Source organism: Leptinotarsa decemlineata, unplaced genomic scaffold, assembly GCF_025532065.1.
Source record: "Leptinotarsa decemlineata unplaced genomic scaffold, Ldec_3_MD MMD2_tig00026345_RagTag_RagTag, whole genome shotgun sequence".
NCBI lineage: Eukaryota > Metazoa > Arthropoda > Insecta > Coleoptera > Chrysomelidae > Leptinotarsa > Leptinotarsa decemlineata.
The window spans coordinates 786,242-809,165 of record NW_027412696.1 but is presented as its reverse complement, the minus strand read 5'-3'; the positions used below and the strand labels follow the sequence as shown (position 1 = coordinate 809,165).

General features: G+C 33.0%; 1 protein-coding gene across 4 annotated transcripts in view; it reads left to right on the top strand.

Moving 5' to 3' along the window:
- Window positions 1–13,665, top strand: part of LOC111512446 (acylamino-acid-releasing enzyme) — a 79,486-nt gene extending 65,821 nt beyond the window's left edge. For all 4 annotated transcript variants that reach the window (XM_074183803.1, XM_074183802.1, XM_023168565.2 and 1 more), the window contains exons 12-13: window positions 8,192–8,401; window positions 13,511–13,665. In XM_074183803.1, the coding sequence (XP_074039904.1) occupies window positions 8,192–8,401; window positions 13,511–13,616 (316 nt within the window). In that variant the 3' untranslated portion in view covers window positions 13,617–13,665. The remainder of the gene's footprint in view (window positions 1–8,191; window positions 8,402–13,510) is intronic.
- The last annotated feature ends 9,259 nt before the right edge of the window (window positions 13,666–22,924 follow it).

Genomic DNA, 22,924 nt, shown 5'->3' with positions numbered 1-22,924 from the left:
CATCTCTTTATCAACAAGATTTTTACTTTATTTTGAAATCCTTCATTGCTTCTTGTTAGTTTCACCCCATATGGTATTCAGTTATAAAATGTGATGACATTATAATTGGGGGACTTTTTATAAAATGACATTATGTGTTTTAGGATTCTCTAGAGCAGAGGTGTCAAACTCACTTTTGCAGAGGGCCATATATTAAATTTAGAATGTGTAGGCGGGCCAAATTCCAATAAAAAATGTTCTGAATTACTATAACATTTTATTCATTTAATTATACGGTTTGTGATGCACTGTTTGGAACCTTTGGTGTAGTAATGAATACTACTGGAGTTTTCCCCAACACCAAACCGTTATTTTAACACCTCGAAACGAGGAAGATCTTCCTCTTGAAGATGATCACTTGGTGATTGAAACACGTGTCGAGGTGTTGAAATAATGGTTTGGTGTTGGGAAAAAGCTCCAGTAATATAAATTATACGGTTGTTAAAAGTCATATCAAAGTTATAAAAGAAGGTAATTATTTTGAGCTCGAGGATCCAGATACCTGACATCTCTTGTTTTTTACAAGCTCATTGATGTCGGATATCATATTAGTTGTAATTATTTTAAGAATTGATTGGAGATGTTCATTCGTAAGTCTTGTGCAATGTTTGTTCTTATTTATTTTCATGATGGAAAACATCTGCTCGCATAAATAGGTACTACCAAACATGCACAGAATGCGTGCTGCATGCTTTTTCAATTCCGGGTATTTATCCAAACTCTTGAAATATTGTGTATAAAATTTAAGAGAGTTCACCTCTTAAAATTATTCTTTCAAAATACTGTTCGATTTGAAGATCTATCAACTCCATTTGCAAATGAACTGGTGCTCATAAAGCTTCAAAATTGAATGAATTGTTAGAAATTGGGAATTCCATTTCATTCATTTTGTGGAAGTCTTCAACACGATTGTTGAATTCCGTGATCAGATTTTGCATAGGACACGCGTTTCTTTCTGTGACACATTACGATCGCGGTATTACTACGACCCGCGGGCTGTATCTTTGACGACTACTTTAGAGGTTACTGAAGCCTATGATGAGATTATGTTCATATACCTTGGAACCATAAAGTGGTTAAGTCTACCTGATTTGTAAAGATGGCTCGACAGCTGTCTTGAAATTTGACAGAAAAAATTAGACGTAGTATTCGCTTCTCAGCTATAAACACTTGAAAAGTTTCTTGCTCTACCCCAGACCATAATATTCAACATTCGAACCTGTCAATATATCAAAGTTGGACAAAATTTTTATGAAAAAGAATTATTTTTAGTATTTCTTCATAAGTGACATCACTCGCCACGGAGAGGGCGCTTTCAACTTTTTTTTTTTATATAGAAAGTAGGATCTTGTGACCATTTGCTGAAGAGTATTTCAATTCTCTACACAACTACCTTCACTGTTTTGAATTTGGATAACCGGTTGCAGAGTCATCGGTTTATGAATTGTTGATGGAAAAAATGATAATTCATAATTTTGCAACCAAAAGAGAATTGATTAATAGTTATCACAGGTTACACAAAGTTTGTAATATGTAAGAGAAATAAATTTTTCACGGAAATCAATCATATTTAGAATAAAATTGAACCAAAGTATTTGACTAAAAAGCACATTTCTGTTTATGATCTGATTGAGGATTTTTTTGGGATCGACTATGTAGATAAGAATTCATACCATGTTGCCCTAGTAACAGAGGGTAATAATAATAATAATAATAATTATTATTATTATTATTATTATTATTGTTCATCCTCAAAGACGTTGACAAACGTATAGGGTAGGTCAGTATTAAGCACATAAAAATCACATCAAACGATAAAATTGTAGATCAGTAGATAAAAATAATACAATAAAAATGTATACAACAAATTTCACAAACTACACTTAAACGATTTGATCTCCACTAACTTTATTGAAAATAATCATAACATGTTTCGCTAAAACATTAGCTTTTTCAAATGATTAATACATCCAAGCATCCTTACATTCATATTTATATACTACAGGTAACCACAATCGAGACTACCTGTAAGAAATTACCTGAATCTCTACATCACATACTTGCTCGATTATGCTTACCTAAAGCAAATTGCCTACCATCTACATCAATAATAATTCTTTATGGGTTTTTAAGAAAACAAGTTCAATAATGGTGATCTATTCAAATCTAATTGGTCATTCATTAGAATATTTGAATTTTTAAGTTTATTAATTTCCATTGCTTCTAAATGATTCAGTTTGAAACCTTTATTTTCAATGTGCAAAATTTCGAATTCTTCATTAAAGATGTGATTTTCTTCTAGAAGATGATTTGAATACGTTGAATTTGTTTTCTTGTTTACATAGCTCTTATGATGTTCCTGGATTCGATTCCTAAATGTCCTGCCAGTTTGACCAATATATACCTTAGGGCACGTTCCACACTTTAATTTATATACCCCTGATTTCTCGAATTTAGATGTCTTATCTTTATTATTTTTAACTAGCTTTCCCAACGTATTACTTGTTCTATATGCAATTTTAATATCTCTATTTCTCAAAAATGAAGCCACTTTTTCCGTTGGTTGTCCAAAATAGGTTAAAGCTCTATAATTTTGATTATCTACCTTATCAATGGGAAAAACGTCTCGCATCGCTTTTGTGTAGACTTTCTTGGCAAGTATTTTGTTTATTAATTCGGCTTTAAACCCATTGTTTACCGCAATTTGCTTGATGATATTGAGTTCTTTATCAAAATTATCTATTGAAAGAGGAACATTGACTAATCTATGAATCATGCTATTATAAGCTGATACTTTGTGTTGATACGGATGGGTAGAATCGTAATGTATCGTAATATCCGTATAGGACGGTTTGTGATAAATTGAAAAATCATGTTTGTTGTTCCTCCTACTAATTGTTAGGTCCAAAAAATTGATTGAGTTGTCTGTTTCTATTTCAATAGTGAATTTAATGTTCTCATGAATTTTGTTAATATCCCGATGAAAAGTATCTAATTGCCTCTTAGTACCTGTAAAACATACCAAAACGTCATCCACATATCTATGCCAATACAAGAAATTCTTAATCAAAGGATGTTTAAAGATTGACTTCTCTAGATTATCCATGAAAATTTCTGCAAGTAATGGGCTTAATGGATTTCCCATAATTAAACCTTTTGAGGAGGAATAAATATTGTTGTTGAATTGAAAATAATTTTGGTTGAGACATAATGACAGAAGGTCAATTATTTCTCGTTTTATGACTGGGTTCACTCTATTTTTATCTAATAATTCTATTACTAAAGTAATAGTATCATCTGGAGGTATACTGGGAAATAGATTCTGCACATCAAAGGATAGTAATTTTGCGTTGTCTGGTAGAGATAAGTTCTCTATTTTATTGATTAAGTCATATGAGTTCCGTAGACTAAATTTTGGTTGGAAGTTACTATGGTTTAAGATGATATTGATAAGCCTTTCTGATAATTTCACTGATGGTGCAGTGACAAAGGAAACCACTGGTCTAATTGGATAACCCTGTTTGTGCAGTTTTATGAGTGAATATAATTTTGGCATTTGGGGGTTCATCAATGTTAATTTGAACTTTTCCCTTTCTGTAAAAAGTATGTTAGAATTTTTCAAAAAATCTTTCACTTGTCTTTGAAATAAATTAGTTGGATCACGTTTCAGCGTTTCAAAATTTCCTAAATTCAAGAAATCAAGGGTTCCGTTGACATAGTCCTTTCGATCAATAGCAACTACAGTATTGCCTTTATCTGCTCTAGTTAATATAACATTATTTTCGTTAATTTTACTACGTATTGATTTAACAAGTTTCAATTCATTCGTAAAAGTACCTTCTTTCAGAAATTCTGACTTTATGATATGTGACGCCAAATGTTTGTTATTAATGTTATTCAATGTCCCTCCTAATGCCATTTCAGTTTCTATTCCCAAAATTTCAAAGTTGTTAGTGCTATTTTTATGTCCAATGTTGTATTTGAAACCTTTTTCTATCAACCCATTTTCCATGTCTGTGAACTGAACTTTCGATAAATTTATGAACCTGTCATAAAATTTATGATTCGAGAAATTGTTTCTAATAGATAGAGATGGTTTCTGTGCTATTAGTGAATTTAGTTTTTTCTTTTGAATGCAGTACTTTTTATGAATGATTTGATTTACTTGTTCTCTTACTCTAACATCTAAAATATCGAATTCTATATTATGACACCTATGAAGTAATTCCGTATGTACTACCTTAAGATATATATTTGCGTTGTCCCTCTTGCTATATTCCCGTTTTCGCACTTCTTTCATCCATTTCATTTTTCCTGTTTTTATGCCATCTTGCGCTGCTTGGCTTTTATTTGATGTTTTCAGTTGGATGAATCTTGGAAACACTTCTTTCTTGATGCAAATGTTAAAAAACCAAATATTCTGATTAGTTATGGCACACCGAAGAATTAACTTGAAGTACCACAAGGCCAAGAAACTAGTCGTAGCTTCCTTTAATTTTCTGATTGATTCGGCCGTTACTTGATGAAGATCCATAGTAATTTCACAAACTACACTTAAACGATTTGATCTCCACTAACTTTATTGAAAATAATCATAACATGTTTCGCTAAAACATTAGCTTTTTCAAATGCACCATCAGTGAAATTATCAGAAAGGCTTATCAATATCATCTTAAACCATAGTAACTTCCAACCAAAATTTAGTCTACGGAACTCATATGACTTAATCAATAAAATAGAGAACTTATCTCTACCAGACAACGCAAAATTACTATCCTTTGATGTGCAGAATCTATTTCCCAGTATACCTCCAGATGATACTATTACTTTAGTAATAGAATTATTAGATAAAAATAGAGTGAACCCAGTCATAAAACGAGAAATAATTGACCTTCTGTCATTATGTCTCAACCAAAATTATTTTCAATTCAACAACAATATTTATTCCTCCTCAAAAGGTTTAATTATGGGAAATCCATTAAGCCCATTACTTGCAGAAATTTTCATGGATAATCTAGAGAAGTCAATCTTTAAACATCCTTTGATTAAGAATTTCTTGTATTGGCATAGATATGTGGATGACGTTTTGGTATGTTTTACAGGTACTAAGAGGCAATTAGATACTTTTCATCGGGATATTAACAAAATTCATGAGAACATTAAATTCACTATTGAAATAGAAACAGACAACTCAATCAATTTTTTGGACCTAACAATTAGTAGGAGGAACAACAAACATGATTTTTCAATTTATCACAAACCGTCCTATACGGATATTACGATACATTACGATTCTACCCATCCGTATCAACACAAAGTATCAGCTTATAATAGCATGATTCATAGATTAGTCAATGTTCCTCTTTCAATAGATAATTTTGATAAAGAACTCAATATCATCAAGTAAATTGCGGTAAACAATGGGTTTAAAGCCGAATTAATAAACAAAATACTTGCCAAGAAAGTCTACACAAAAGCGATGCGAGACGTTTTTCCCATTGATAAGGTAGATAATCAAAATTATAGAGCTTTAACCTATTTTGGACAACCAACGGAAAAAGTGGCTTCATTTTTGAGAAATAGAGATATTAAAATTGCATATAGAACAAGTAATACGTTGGGAAAGCTAGTTAAAAATAATAAAGATAAGACATCTAAATTCGAGAAATCAGGGGTATATAAATTAAAGTGTGGAACGTGCCCTAAGGTATATATTGGTCAAACTGGCAGGACATTTAGGAATCGAATCCAGGAACATCATAAGAGCTATGTAAACAAGAAAACAAATTCAACGTATTCAAATCATCTTCTAGAAGAAAATCACATCTTTAATGAAGAATTCGAAATTTTGCACATTGAAAATAAAGGTTTCAAACTGAATCATTTAGAAGCAATGGAAATTAATAAACTTAAAAATTCAAATATTCTAATGAATGACCAATTAGATTTGAATAGATCACCATTATTGAACTTGTTTTCTTAAAAACCCATAAAGAATTATTATTGATGTAGATGGTAGGCAATTTGCTTTAGGTAAGCATAATCGAGCAGGTATGTGATGTAGAGATTCAGGTAATTTCTTACAGGTAGTCTCGATTGTGGTTACCTGTAGTATATAAATATGAATGTAAGGATGCTTGGATGTATTAATCATTTGAAAAAGCTAATGTTTTAGCGAAACATGTTATGATTATTTTCAATAAAGTTAGTGGAGATCAAATCGTTTAAGTGTAGTTTGTGAAATTACTATGGATCTTCATCAAGTAACGGCCGAATCAATCAGAAAAAAAAAAAAAAAAAAAAAAAAAAAAAAAAAAAAAAAAAAAAAAAATACAACAAAAGTCAGAATTACAAAAATTAAAACAATTGTAGTTATAAAAATTGAATATGTCATGCCGCATGAACCCATTCAGTCGAGATGGTCCGAGAGAAATTCGCCAATACTATAGTAAGCCTTAGAAAGAAGCAATGTTTTAACTGCTTTTTTAAATGCTAAATGGTATTGTGTCAGCTTGACAGCTGTCACTGTTGATACTTGATTTAATTTTGATTTGATTTTGATTCAGTTTCAAATTCTCAAAAAGGGTTGGCGCCAGATCTTTAGGCGACACGGCCGGCTGTGATTTTCATGAGGCAGAAAGGGTCTTCAATGTAAGATTTTCTGAGAATCTGATATGTCGAAAATATCTCATGGAATTGGTTGAACATTTTCAAATAACTGGAAGTGTAGTTAGAGCTTGAGGAGCTGAATGAAAATCTATATTGAACGAAAAACAGATAGAAATCGTCAGTAGTGAATAACTACCTGCAGTCCACAACAGAATGATATCTCAACAACCACCGTCAAAAAATGCATTAGTTTCATCCCTATAAACTGAAGATATTTCATGAATTAAATGAAGATGGCCCGGACAGAAGAATGTTGTTTTGTAATTTAATGTCTGATCGTTTGATTACTTGGTGGATACTCTGTTATGTGGATTGGTAAGCAGGGTTCGTTAGAATGCCCTACTCATTCACCGGATTTGACCTCTTTCGATTTTTTTCTTTGGAGCTATATTAAATCATAAGTTTATGTTACTAAACTTGAGATAATACTGGAACTTAAAGACATAATTACCGAAACTTGTGCTAGCATTACCCCAGAAACATTCCAAAATGTTGAAAATAGATTGTTTTACTGTCAGGGGTTCAAGGAGAACATTTTGAAAATTTGCTCAAATGATATTTTTATGTACAAAATAAACAAAAACTAGGTTCAAATAAATTATATCGTTTTATGCCCTTGAAGTTAACACTTATCTATTGTAAAATATATTATTAAATCATTTATCTTTTCACTGAACATTCATTTCAAAAAATACAACATAGGGTGGCAGAGTTACGAAATTCTTAGTCCCAAATTAAAATATCAATAACTTCGCAACTGGTTATTGAAATTAAAAAAAGTGAAAGTTATTATATAGAGAATTGAAATATCTTTCATTCCAAATGTCGCAATACACCCCTTTTCGTTTAAAAAAAGTGGATAGCCCCTTCCCGCTGACAAATGACGTCACATTATTAGCTTTTTTTATTAAACATGATTCCTTTTAATATAAATTTTGTCAGACTCTGATATCTTGTGTCATTCGAAAGTTAAGAGGAAGGATTATTTACGTCCGCACTGTATATAGCAAGTAGACTAGACTTTTCTAAATTATGTCGTTTCATTTGTTTGATTGCATAATATATTTTTTTGAGATTTGAACACACTTTCGATATTGTGTCCCACTTTGGATTCAATGGGTGCCTAAAACTTTTACTCCACTGTAGTAACGATATGGAAAAAACTTCACAATAACACATGATTATATGGACATCCAATATGTACTGTGGAAGGTCATTGACATACAGCAAAAACAACAAACAAAAACTGAACTCTGTGGTACACCAAGTTTCACGTTCTGACTATCGGAATTTATACCATTACATCTTACCATCATGGTTCTGTTTGTCACATAGGATTCTAAACAATTCATTAAATTATCTGAAAATCCTCATGATACCAGTTTTTCAACTATGAATTCATTACATACTGTAGTCTTTGATAAGAAAAAAAAAATAATCAAAATACATATTTCCTGTCGTCATTTATTTAATTTATTTTCAGGTGTTATATTGAAGCCGGTAAAGAATATTCACAGAAAGGTGAAATCGATAATAATATTTTGAGTACAATGAGAAAAGTATCTCCAATCGTCCATGCACATAAAGTTAAAGCACCAACTCTTCTTCAAATTGGTTCCAAAGATTTAAGAGTGCCACCACATCAAGGAACTGACTATTATCTACGACTTAAAGCTAATGGGGTTACAACGAGGTAGGTGTAATAGTTATAAAAAATTTCTTTTGAACTGATATTGAACATAAGTCGCTTTTGTGGAGGAAATCAAAGTTTTGGTTGATATTTTTTGAGAACTCTTACATTCCACAATCTGAAAAAATTTTAAATTTTAATGGAGAAGTCAAATTTCTAGTTCACGACGATAAGTTATTGCATAAATTCAAAATATATTTCCCGAAGAAATGTTTTGTTCATCGGTCATATTAAATAATTTTGCCTATTAAAAAAAATCTGTGAATTTTTCAAAGACCAAAAGAAGTCTTTACCTTCAGAATTAAAAAGCCAACTATATTCCACAGTTCTCTGCGACTTTTCATAGGATTTCAAAATGTGTTCTGACAATTTTGATTCCTTTAGTCTATTTTTTAAAGCCATCATTCTCGTGCACATTCAATATTCTTGATATCTCAGCAGTATCATTTTTACCACAAAAAAAGTATGGTATAAATTCAATTTTTCTTTTTTCTCCTGTGTTATTTATTGGGCTTGTATGTAGTTCTTACATCATATGTATCCAGATAGTCCTGGAATATAACGTGTGACATTATTGTGAAAGGTATTGGTGTTTGTTGGATTGGTGTTGCTGTTTGTAGAGTCATATGAATTTTCCATAAAAACTATTTATCGTTCTGTTAATTCTAACGACAAGTTTTGCCACATATCAACTCATCACATTTCAAAATTTCATAAGTAACTGACTTCAATTATATTGAGAAAACTTATAGATGTCAAGATAATGAATGCAGTTCAGACAGTGTTAGTAGCAACGTTTGAAAGATGATTTTCTGGTGTTGGGGCATTTATTTCCAAACTTTCTCAATGTTTCGTTACAAACAGAAAATTAGTAAAGTCATTCAAGTACTTAAAGCCAGTAATGCCTGTGAACTTGTAAAATATCGCCCTATCGAGAGGTGAAAAAATTTTTGACTTGTCAGTTTTCGATAAATGACTATATCATGAATAATAACTTACTAATGATATATCAATCCGGTATAAATGGAAGCTATTGATTGATGAAAGTGAATATATATCCACTGACTGTCTTCTTGAATTTCAAATGTGCTTTAGAATCCTTTGATATCAATATACTCTCACATAAATTATGTTATTATGGAATCAGTAGTATGGTGTTAAAATGGTTTGAGAATTATCTCATACCAGGGTCAATGGTAATCGTAGTAAAAAATATAAATACTGGTATCCCCAGGGCAGAGTCCCCTTTTGTTTATTATACAATTTGAAGAGTTATGTATAAAAAAAAATCAACATCGAAGCTTACCAAAATATTTACATAATACCATGTTTTCTTGTTTTTTATCTCTGGATATATTTGAGTTTTTGCGATGCCTAAAGACCATGCTAGGAATCGCACATTAAAAGATAAGACTTCATTATGAAAAATGAGAAATGAAACTTTCCATTTTTTTATTTGTAACTAATGTTACTGCAGTCGTCCTATTGGGAAATTTTTAATTTAATACAATAACTGAAAATAATCCAAACATATTATATATCTAAACACCACTATAGGTAATAACAGAGGTACTTACCTGTATTTTGTTTACCTGACAATGTGGATTTGCTAATTTGAAAACCGGTGAGTAAACTAGATCGATTTGATAATTTAACAGGTTGCACCCGCAATTTTAATGCTCATGAATTTCCAAGGATTCCAAATAATTGAGTTTGCAACCCTTCCTTGAATAGTGTAAAATTTCTATATCGTTTAGATTCGGGAACTTGTGGTTGCATCTCAAGGAATGGCTTGAAAACGTTGAATCATTTTTACCTAGTCTGAAGGACCTTTTATCTTCAGCATACCGTTTTGAGAAATTTCGACCACATTGTCCCACATAAACACTATTACACTTCGGAAACTTAAGCTTATAAACTCCAAATTTCTCCATCTTGTCCACATTATCTTTGACATTGAAAATGAAATCAGATAACCTGGCATATAGTGTGAATTCCATGTCCACATTGTTTTTTCTAGAAAATCCCACAATTGTCCCTGTTCTTTCACCAAAATAATGTTACAGTTACAATTTTTTTTATTTCTGATTGTTTGGTCTGGGGTTACATTAATCTGTAAGTAAATTTGAGGCTTTGTTTTCTAACTAACTTCTGAATTGTGTCTGCGTTGAAACCATTATTATTGCGATGAAAATAGGACGAAACTGCAGTAACAAATAAAAGTGGTAAAAAAACGTAGAAAGTTTTATTTCTTATTTTTCATATTGATTTCCTTCCACTTACTAACGGCTACATCCATCAATTTATTAAGACTTTATCAGCTCTCACAAGTTTCAAATTGCGAGGGTTGTCATTCGTAAGGGTTAATGGAAAACAGATTTTCAACAGACAGAATTATTCTTCATCTTGAGTAACACTAGGTCTATGTATTTTTGGTGAACCATAAAACTGAACAGGTTTAAACAGTTGAATGTGTTGTGTTTTTGTTAGGATACTTGCTCGTTTACTCAAAGTACTATAAATCTTCTGTTTGACTAATCTCGTCAGATCATCTTAAGTTTTTTATATTTTTTTTATAGTATGCATTTGATATGTTGCATTTAAAATCTTCGGGGATAAAATAATTTTCTAAACGACATTACCACTGTGACATTATTTTTTTCTGTATTTTAATCAGTTTCTTGCACTCATTTTATACATACATATTTAAATTACATCCATCATGATGAAGAATAAAATATTTCAACACTTGGATCATTCATCACTGGATATATTCAAGAAACATTTTATTGCGAGGTTTTCACTAAATGGTGTTGCGTTTTTGTAAAAATGTTTAGTGAAAATCTCACAATAAAGTGAGAGAATTATTGGCCGATTCCATCACATATCATCACTGTATATTTAAGATCTTCTTCGACATCTGTCAAAGAAATTTAGAAATAAGAAAAATTTTGGGAAGAGAACTACGAAATATATTTTTTTTCAATTGTGAAAACTGAGGCATAGTTTGATTTCTGAAACATAAAAAAAAATTCTCAGCGTTTTTTTTTTTTTCGATAGGCTAAATGTTAAGGCTACCAATGTGGACTGTACTTATTTATTCACTGAAAGCCCATGTACTTTCAGCAAACTATAGATATTTACTAACATTTCAAAATATGCAATGCACGCACTGCTGTCTGTCTTCTGACTGATGAATAATAGTTGTTATCGTCCTTACAGAAGACTGGCAATCAAACAACTGCGAAACTACTGTCTATTGTCTCTGTATGCTCGAGGGGTGGGTTGGCGCCGTTGCCAGATTTATTATTTATCCTACATATGTGTGATTGATGACTTGTTTACTTTATGGTAATTCATGATCACTTAAATGAAATGAATAAAACACTTTTGTCTAAATACCACTGGTAGATTTTATTTATACGACTGGTTTCGGGTTTGATCCCATTATCAAGTATAAAACTGAAATCTGAATTTTGAAATATCGGTTTTATTAGAATTTTCAGGTATGCTGCAAGGAGAAGTATTTGAGAGACTAGTTGGGCGAACCAGGATGCCAACTTAAAATTCCACTCTGAAAATTATAAATTCAACCTACATAAATCGAGTTGCTCATTTCGGGGTATATGTTTCTGGTTTTCAATTGATTTGTTAATTTTCATGGCCTCCAACATCATTTTTTCCCTTTACTACATATGTGTAGGATTTTGAGGTTATCATCATAACCTCAATATAATTTCCAAGATGAAATCAAATTAATTAAGCAAATTGCAGTGAACAATCAGGTATCAATTTCCCTAATAGAAAAGATAATATCAGGTAAAACTCACAAAACACTCATGGGTAAATTATACCCAAACTGCCGAGAACACAATATAGTCAAGTACAGTAGCATCCATTACTCAGGTAAACTTTCAGAAAATATTCAAAATTATTTCTCTAAATACAAGATATCAACAGCTTTCACAAGTAATAATAATTTAGGTAGAACCCTGTTTAATGCAAAACCCCAACGGTATATATAGAATAGAGTGTGGCGAATGCTCTGCAGTATATACAGGCCAAACCAGAAGAAATTTTGACATAAGACTGCGTGAACACGTCTTTTTTAACAAAAAATATGCAATGTACGAACATCTTCAAGAATTAAACCACAAGATAAATGATGATAACCTCAAAATCCTACACATATTTAATAAAGGGAAAAAAATGATGGAAATTAACAAATCAATTAAAAACCAGAAACATATACCCCGAAATGAGCAACTCGATTTAGGTAGGTCTCCTCTCTTGAATTTATAATTTTCAGAGTGGAATTTTAAGTTGCATCCTGGTTCGCCCAACTAGTCTCTCAAATACTTCTCCTTGCACTATACCTGAAAATTCTAATAAAACCGATGATATTTCAAAATTCAGATTACAGTTTTATACTTGATAATGGGGTCAAACCCGAAACCGGTCATGTAAATAAAATCTACCAATGGTATATAGACAAAAGTGTTTTTATTCATTTCATTTAAATTTATCCTACAATATCTAACACTAAATGGTTCATTCTTCTATGAAACTTATTGGGGTCGTGAACTACACTATTGCAATATCTTGAATTGAAAGGGTTTTTTTTTTGGACTGGAAGGTTGAAATTCTCAAAAAACAGTCATTAAATAACATTAATTTTAGTTGTTATATGAAATTTTGTAGTGGTAATTGTATAAGGGACAAGGGTTACATGTAACATAAATAAAATTCAAACGGACATTTTAAAATAATCAAAGCACGATGAAAACTCTGGTTACTTTTCTGGTAATAAGATTTAGTGAAGAATAATTGATTTAAAGATCAATGCAACATTTAATATAGAAATATAGAAAGAAATAAATTTATTCATTCATGGACCAACTACATGGTATCGAACATGATAAGAATAAGATTATTTACACACAGATATCCACAAAAAACTTAATCATCGAAATATTCTTGTAATGTATAATAAGATTCAGCGAATAAGAAATTTTTCAGTGATTTTTTAATTCGAGGGTATCAGGCCTTCATTAGATTAGGGATTTATATGCCGTTTTAGATAATTATCGAGTCAATTATTCTTTGTTTCAGGATGAATTTATATGATGATAATCACCCTTTGGGAACTGTGCCTAATGAGTTAGATAATATAATCAATTCTCTACTATGGATTGAGCAGCATTTAGGTCGTGACTAAAAAGTATTGGTTTACAGTATTCATTTTTTCAATAAATATTTTCATGATTTTTTCTATATATATCAAACCTTTCCCATTTGCTATGCAGAAAAACTTAACATTTTCATTTTTAATAGAAACAGTTTTTTATTGCATCCAATTCTCAATTTTGAGTCAAATTTGCCAATACACCACCCTATCCTACACACAGATTGTAGAACTTTTTTTGGACCACCAATGAAAACAGTGATTGTTACCCATCCAAATCTCCGTTCTTTGAGTTGATGTTCTGAATTTCATTTATTTATATATGCATCACCTATTTTCACAAAATAATTCACAAATTCACAAAAATGTACTATAACTATTAGGTAGATGTAAGGAAAAAATAAACATAAAAATAAGCCAATCAATTACAATTTTTGAGTCTTTTTAAATGATTCCAAAGAAGAATCAAAAAGTTCTAAATTTAAATTGTAAGTGTTTACAAGTCTCAAAAGGCTACCTATAGACTCATTGTGGCCATAGTTGGTATGATAAAAGAGAACTTTGAAGATTTATGTTATTCTTGTTCTCTTTGAATTTTCACATTTGAAATTATAAGTTTAACAAGTTCCGGGAAATTGGTGCTACCATTGATTATTTTGTGAATTAGTGTAAGAACTGATTCTAATCTTCTATGAGCCAGGATATTCAAGTTAAGAATGTCCAATATAGTTTTTTTGTTATAATCACCAATATGATATTCCAGTTTGTATGCAGACTACCTTAAAAAGTTGTTTTGAACACTTTCAAGCAATCAGTATCCACATTACATGAAGGGCGCCCAATTGATCTGAAAATTGATCAATATATGATTTTTAAGGCAGAGAGAGAGATAATTTCCTGTACAGATCTGAGAGTGAAACCCTACATTTTTAGTGCAAGAAGTAACATTTGTAATATGTTTTTGGGTACATTTTTGGGTCCAAGAGTGATTCCTGAATCTCTGATTGTTTTTGTTTCCAGTTTCGATTGCTTGATTTCATATGGACTATTTATGAGATTTTTGTTTCGGATATCACACCAGCGAACAAAGTTAAATAACTTGTCACATATAGTCAGTGGGCATACTTGAATACTGGCTATAAATCAAATCATCTAAAAGAACAATTGGTGCAGGCCAGTCTCAACTCCCTACACTGTAGGTTAATGGACTGGCAAGTATCAGAAGACAAATAATCCTCTGGCTAATACCGCGAAGGGCGTTGGATTATATCCGACAGGTGTCAGTGCAGGATTCTTCACTTAAGTTACCTATAGTGTAGGTAATTTGAGACTGTCCTGAACGAATTGTTCTTTTAGATGATTTGATTTATAGCCAGTCTTCAAGTATGTGAGAAATTTTCTTTCCTTATAGGAGGAATGGGGCAAATTTCGGATATGCAGTTGGTTACCTCGTTCACAGGCAGATAGGGCGATGACCAACCTGTTGTTGTCTGCTTGTGTTCGAGGAGTGATACTCTGAAGGAATTCGATTTTCAATTATCGGAAATCATCGACTTTATGTTTATTTATTTATTTATTCATAAACGGATTATTTCACCTTTTTTCTACATATGAAAATACAGATATATACTTTAACTAAATTTATACTAAAAATGAACAATTTAGCAGTACTACAGTAATAGACGGACACCTATACTACTAATCTTTTTAAGTTGGTTTTAAATGTATATAATGTTTGTCGATTAAAATCTAAACCTCTATTGCAATATTCATTTCCTAATCTTACAAAACGTGACAAAGCACTATGATAAACCTAATTTGTGCGATGGTAGGGAACTTGGAATAATTCAGTGTTACAAGTAGGTCTGTTTGAAACTTTAGAATAAATCGAGTGGAGCAATGAAGGACAATCAATCTCCCCCGTTAGTATCTTATGCAGAGTTATCAAGCCAGTTCTTGTTCTACTACCTTCCAAGCTAGTAATATTCAGATTTTGCATAACTTGCATGTAATCGTAATCACCATATTGTAGATTCATTTTGAAAGCTATACACCTCAAAAATTTTTTATGTACTCTTTCTATTCGATCGATGTTTGATAATATGGTGACCACACTGATGAGGCATATTGAATGACCGAATAAACCAATGTTAGATATAACGTTCTAAAAGCCAATACTGATAGTTTTTTAGCATTTCTAGAAATGAAACCCAATAAATGAAAAGATTTGCTGACTGCGGAGTCAATATGATGTGCAAAATTTAATTGATGATCAAATATGACTCCTAAATCGCGAATTTCAAAAACCCATTTAAGACTGTTTTCAATTTGATAATCAAATTGAATAGGATTTTTGGAACTAGAAAATGAAATACAATAGCACTTATCAACATTCAGAGACATTCCATTATTTTGTGACCAATTGATCAATTAGTTCAGATCAGATTGAAGACATTTACAGTCAAGGTTGGTTTTGATTGTTGATGATATACATACACTACCTTGCACTGACGAGTGGCCAAACAACCCGAAACCGGTCTGCAAGTGTGTTCCAATGATTGAAAATCTATTGCGGTAGTTGTATCGCCAACAGCAGTTGAGACTGGCCTGAACGAATTGTTCTTTTAGATGATTTAAAGTTAGATAAATTGTACTGTAATAGTTCAGTATTAAATGAGTCATGAATAACTGAATATCTTTAGATCATCAGCAAACAGAAGAAATTCACTATAAACAATAACATCATTCAAGTCATTTACAAATAGGTTGCTAATAGGTATTGCTGAAGGCTCTCTAGGATCCTTCGCTGACCTTAGATGATGGTTTTCGTTGGACCAAATACCAATTCAACCTTGCTTCTTCAAAAATCTTCTGTTTTACATAGGGCAGGCAGGCTCTTCCATTGCCTGGGTCTATTGGAATGCTCTGGGTCGTATTGCCCGCTCGAATTCAGCTTCCGTACACCCAAATCAATATATACATATTGTCAAATGATTTTCATCTCTTTGAAAAAGTCATTAAACAATATGAAATACCCCTGAATAACATATAATGTGAAAAAGATTTTCCATTTTCTTTATAGTCATTTTCAAGTTCGACGATATTTTCATATTTACACACAGGCCGTTTCTTTTATTATGTGGTAACATTGCTATATTCTAAACCCTAACAGATACGAAAATGATTAAATAGAAAAAAGGTAACTGTCATCGGGAATAATACAATGGTCGAAGAAAATTTACGGGGACTCTCGCGTTTCTCGAGTTATACGGGGAAAACCAAAAATGCTGTTTTTCGTTTTTTTAGAATGGAATTGTCATTTCGGAGAATATCAAAAAATGGAAAAGAAAAATGTTATTGTATTCGAAGTGTACTCTATGACGATGTAATAATAAATATTCGATAAAACATTTCGTGTCAACATAGCCATCATCAACTTCTTGTTTAAATACGAACCTGTCTTTTTTATTACAGATATTGATAAAGCAATAATAATAATAATAATAATAATCCTTTATTTTATCATTTGAATGCACAAAGGTTACATAAATGATTAAAAACGTCAATATTTCAGCAAGATCATGTCAACAATACAAATTTACATATACATGCATATATAAAAAAAATCAATTATATAGTTTAAAAATGAAAAAACTTATCATAAAAAGACAATATGGTGCTCCTCAATAATACAAGTTTTCGCTAAATTCTCAGAACAGAATATTCTGAAGTTTCTGAATCAATTGGAAGATGAACAATGGGAGAATATTTACACTGAAAATAATATCAATAATGCCTGGAACAATTTTTTGAATATCGTTAGTGGTTTGATAGATTCCTGTTTCCCTATTAAAAAAATACCCATTAATAAAAAAGCTGAAAGGCGAATTTGGTTTAACGAGGAACTTCTGCATTTAAAGCAACAATTAACTCTTATATCGGATAAATTCACAATCCAAGGATATATCACATTTTATATTTTTATAGCGTTTCATTTGAAATAACTACCATCATCAGTGACAACAATTTTAAATTACGGTCCTGTCGTTACTTTTTTTGTAAATTGTTTCGATTTCTTCAAAATATAATTCAGATAACCCAATAAATTCGACAGATAGGTACCCTAACACAATTAGAGAAGTCGATCTTTAAACATCCTTTGATTAAGAATTTCTTGTATTGGCATATTATAGATATGGGGATAACGTTTTGGTATGTTTTACAGGTACTAAGAGGCAATTAGATACTTTTCATAGGGATATTAACAAAATTCATAAAAACATTAAATAGAACTATTGAAATAGAAGCAGACAACTCAATCAATTTCTTGGACCTAACAATTAGTAGAATGAACAACAAACATGATTTGTCAATTTATCACAAACCGTCCTATACAGATATTACTATACATTACGATTCTACCCATCCTTATCAGCACAAAGTAGCAGCTTATAATAGCATGATTTACAGATTAGTCAATGTTCCTCTTTCAATAGATGATTTCGATAAAGAACTTAATATCATTAAGCAAATTGCGGTTAACAATGGGTTTAAAGCCGAACTAATAAACAAAATACTTGCCAAGAAAGTCTACGCAAAAGCGATTCGAGACGTTTTTTATTGATAAGGTAGATAATCAAAATTATAGAGCTTTAACGTATTTTGGAGAACCAACGGAAAAAGTGGCTTCATTTTCGAGGAATCGAGATATTAAAATTGCATATAGAACAAGTAATACGTTGGGAAAGTTAGTTAAAAATAATAAAGACAAAACATCTAAATTCGAGAAATCAGGAGTACATAAATCAAAGTGTGGAACGTGCCCTAAGGTATATATTGGTCAAACTGACAGGACATTTAGGAATCGAATCCAGGAGCATCATACGAGCTATGTAAATAAGAAAACAAATTCAACATATTCAAATCATCTTCTAGAAGAAAATCATATCTTCAACGAAGAGTTCGAAATTTTGCACAAAGAAAATAAAGGTTTGAAACTGAAACAAGAAATTAATAAACTTCAAAATTCAAACATTCTAATGAATGACCAACTAGATTTGAATAGATCACCATTATTGAACTTGTTTTCTTAAAAACCGAAAAAGAATTATTATTGATGTAGATGTGAGGTAATATGCTTCAGGTGATCATAATTGAACAGGTACGTTAGGTAGAAGTTCAGGTAATTTTTTGGAGGTAGTCTCAATTATGGTTACCTGTACTATATAAATAATAATGTAAGAACAACTTAAAGTATAAATCACTTGAAAAAGCTAATGTCTTAGCGAAACATGTGATATATTTTTAAAATAAAGTTTGCGGAGATCAAATCGTGAGGTGTAGTTTTTGAAATTACAATGAAAATTCTTAATTTTTCATTTTAGAAATTTTTATAATGCGTAGGCGTTTAAGATGATTAATGAATTGAGATTTACAAGAAAAATGAATGCATTGTTGATATCTGTTGTGAACGTTTATGAACATATCAAAGATGTATTCAAATGATGAAAGGACTGATATGCTATTTAGTTATGCAAAATCAAATATAAATCATCTATACCCGTATCGTCGTATTCCGAACATCCAAATGTTTAGACGATTAGAAATAAATTTGAGGAACTATGGTGCATTTGACAGAGTGGATTGTAAATAGAACATATCCTGAAATAAAAAACTACAGTATCGAAAAGATTGGGTTTGTCAGCACAATGCTAAAAATAAGGAAACAAAAACGAGCAGCCTTAGGAAAAGAAACAGGAACTGTGGCGCCAAAATCTTTATTGAGGTTAAAAATGAAAACAAATTTTAAAGATGCAGGGATCCCTTGCTTAAGGAAGGCTTAAACACCATTGTAGAAGTAAGTTTGTTTGAATATTTGTTGTAATATTTGTTGTAATATTATAACAACAATATTCATTTACTAACTTTTAGTTGCATCTTACGCATCGCCAGAGTTAAGGTGGCAAAAGCCTATAGCTATCTAAGAGTAAGCTCGTCTACGAAAGATCAATTTTTAAAGTAATTCAGTGAAGGATTGACTCCTAGCGAAGCCAAAAATGTTCATAAGTCGAAACTAATAGCTACCACTTCAAGTGATAAAATATGTGAAACTCTTACCAATGCCCACGTAAATCATATGAAACGATCAATTTATCATTTGTATGAACAATATAGGTACGTACACTGAGACAATTTTTTTGCTACAATAGAGAGATTTTTCACAGCAGCAAAACCGTTATAGCAAAGTATTTTTTAGCCAGCAAAAAGTAGGTTATTTAATAGTAGTGAAAATTTGATAGTGGTAAAAATGTCAGCAGCAGTTACTTTTCAAACAGAATGTTCTCAGTGTATTTCTCTTAAAATTTGTTTCCAATTACAAAATTATGGAGAAAGAACAAGCAAAAAGTTTTTTTAAAGCTGATGAAGAAGAAGGCACATTTTGAAGAGAATTGAACAAGACGTTTATAAGCGAAGAGCCGTTTTGCTATGTTGTGGTAACGAACTTTGCTAAGAAAATCGAAACTATTGAGTCGTTTGTCAATATCTGCTCAAGCATTTGTAATTTAAAAAAAAACGAGAAAGATTAAAGTCCAACCTACTTCTATTGCACGTCGGGCAAATAGAAGACATGCTGGTGCTAGAGCAATATAGGCAGGTAGGCCTTCAAAGTTGGAAGTTTTAAGAAGCAAAAAGATGAGATCATTAAGTAAAAATATTGAGCTTAATCAACCAAATGCTATCAGCCATGGATGTGAACATTAAAATGTGCTACCTGGATACATATTTCTCATTTATTAATGTTTATTGAATAGGTGTTTATTAAGTACCTAATACACAATGTTACCTACTATCAGAATGTATGTATATGACACATTAAATTGATATTATACATTACAAATTATTACCCAGCTTGTTTTTATTACTTTTAGAAAAAAAACTACTACCTACTATTACCACTATGACCTACTGTCAGGCGTTTTGAATAGTATCAATCACGAATTGTTGCGCCCAGGCGGCGGTCATCGTCGTTTCTATCAGGCTGGAGCCTTGCTCCCTTACCCTTTGGACTGTTTTTCGTCAGAGGGACGAATGGGTCATGACTGATCTGTGATGGTGGCATGAAAGTCCTCAGACATCCATACCGCCCTTCGCGGTGTACCCCTACCTGGCTGGGGTGAGATGGATGAAGATATTATTCATCTGTTAACGGAGGACATAGGGTCCTCATTCGACAGAGTGTCGGGGCCTTCTATATCGAGAGGGGTCGTCTACAGCGTAATCTATAGCTTCCCTGACTAACGGATTATCGTGAGTTTCAGCGCAATCTAAAACTCGCCGATTCCTCGACTGAATGGACTGCTGAATGGAAGGCAGCTTCAAATCTCTGCGGATGGTTTCATTCCGCACGAACCACGGAGCATTCACAATCATCCGTAGAATTTTATTTTGTAAAGTCTCCAAGATGGAGATGTTGGTCGGAGCCGTTTGTCCCCAAACGCCTGAAGCGTACATGATGACAGACTTGAACATCGTGTTATTGTTCGTGATTTTATTCTTGATTTTCTGTTAATCAAAGGGTACAGGCTTGCCACCCGACCCTGGATCTTTGCCTTCACGCTTAACAGGTGCGGGTTCCAGGTGGTCCAGGCGGTCTATTAGAAGACCAAGGTACTTGACCCGCGTCTGATAGTCAATCTCCCTACCAGAGATTTTCACTTTCATAGCCGGAGAAGATGTCGTTCTTCCCATGGTTATCGCCTGAGTTTTTTCAGGGTTCACTCGAATCTTCTACTCGAGGTACCTGCGCTCGAGATCGCCCAATGCACGTTGCATATAGACGATCCCAAGCTCCCGACCCATGGAAGACGAGAGGAGAGCCGTGTCGTCGGCGTAGATACCTTCACATGCTCGGACCTCGGAAGGTCGCTGGTGTAAAGCGAATAAAGCGTGTTATCAGACAGAGAGCCCTCTACTCTAACCTGAAATGTTCTGTCTTTCAGGAAAGACCCAATCCACCGGATCAGGCCGCGAGGCAGGTCGAACGCAATTAGTTTATGTAGAAGGCCTTCGTGCCAAACACGGACGAAGGCCTTCGAAATGTCCAATAAGACTATGTGAACTTTTTTATTTCGGTTTAGCTCCGCGATGGTATTTTCAACCACTCTCAGAGCCTGCAACTCAGTGGAATGCTCTGAAGCTTCTGAATGCTTCCTGAAGCCGAATTGTTCGTCAGGCAGAACATTTCGGTCCTCAACTTCTTCGTTGAGCCTTTGAAGTACGACTCTTTCAGCCAGCTTAGCCGCCGACGAGAGCAGACTAATCGAGCAATAGTTCTGCGGGAAAAGCCGGTTCTGTCCCTGTTTTGGGAGCATGACGACGATCGCATACTTCCACCTTCTGGGGAAGTATCTTAGAGCCAGCGAGCTGTTCATGATAGACAGGAGGCTCTCGACGCAGTTTTCCGGGAGCTTCTTCAATAACTTGTTTTTTATTGAGTAAACCTCTGGAGCTTTCGTGGCCTTTGCATCCCTGATATAGCCCTTTAATCCTTCCATAGAAGCCGGACGGATGACATCATCATCATCCTCTCTGAGGATGCGGTGAACCCGATCTTCCAGCAGAATATCGCGGTCGATGTTGTCGTCAACGTTAAGCTGAAACTGACGTTCCATCGTGTCAGCAAAAGCCAGCGCTTTGTCGGCTGGGGAGTAGCACACTCCGCACTCTCCGTGAATGGGTGAGGGAGCAGTCTTTTTCCTCTTGAGCCTACGAGTGATTCGCCAAAGCTCGTCACTCCCAGGCTCAATGGTTTCCAACAGCTTGATTGGCCGTCCTGTTTGCCGCTGTTTTGTCTTCTCGGAAGAGGGTTCGCTGATACAGCCTTCTCAGGCGATTTCTCTCTCGTATCAAGGCTTTGATACGACGGGGAAACTCATTATAGCTCTTCAGCGGACACTCCTCACTGGAGGTGGCCGTCCGAAAAGCATTATTCACAGAAGACTCGAAGCGGTGAGCTGCCGCGTCGAGTTCGTCGGGAGAGTGAGGAGCCTCAGGAGGGGCGCGCATCTCTCCGAGCTGAGCTGTGAAGATATCCTAATCCGTCTAATATCTCATGCGATAATCAGCTGGAAACGGCGGGTGAATAATTACAGGTTGGAAGAATTTAAAAATTCTCTTGATAAAGTTGACTGGGTATTTTTCACAACCAGGAATAGTTAGATCCTAATGTTTTAATGAACACTATGACACAAACCTATCAGAATTTGGTAACCAAACACTTTCCCTTAAAAAAAGTTGAGAAGTAGAATAAACCACCCGTCGAATGGTTTAACCAAGAACTC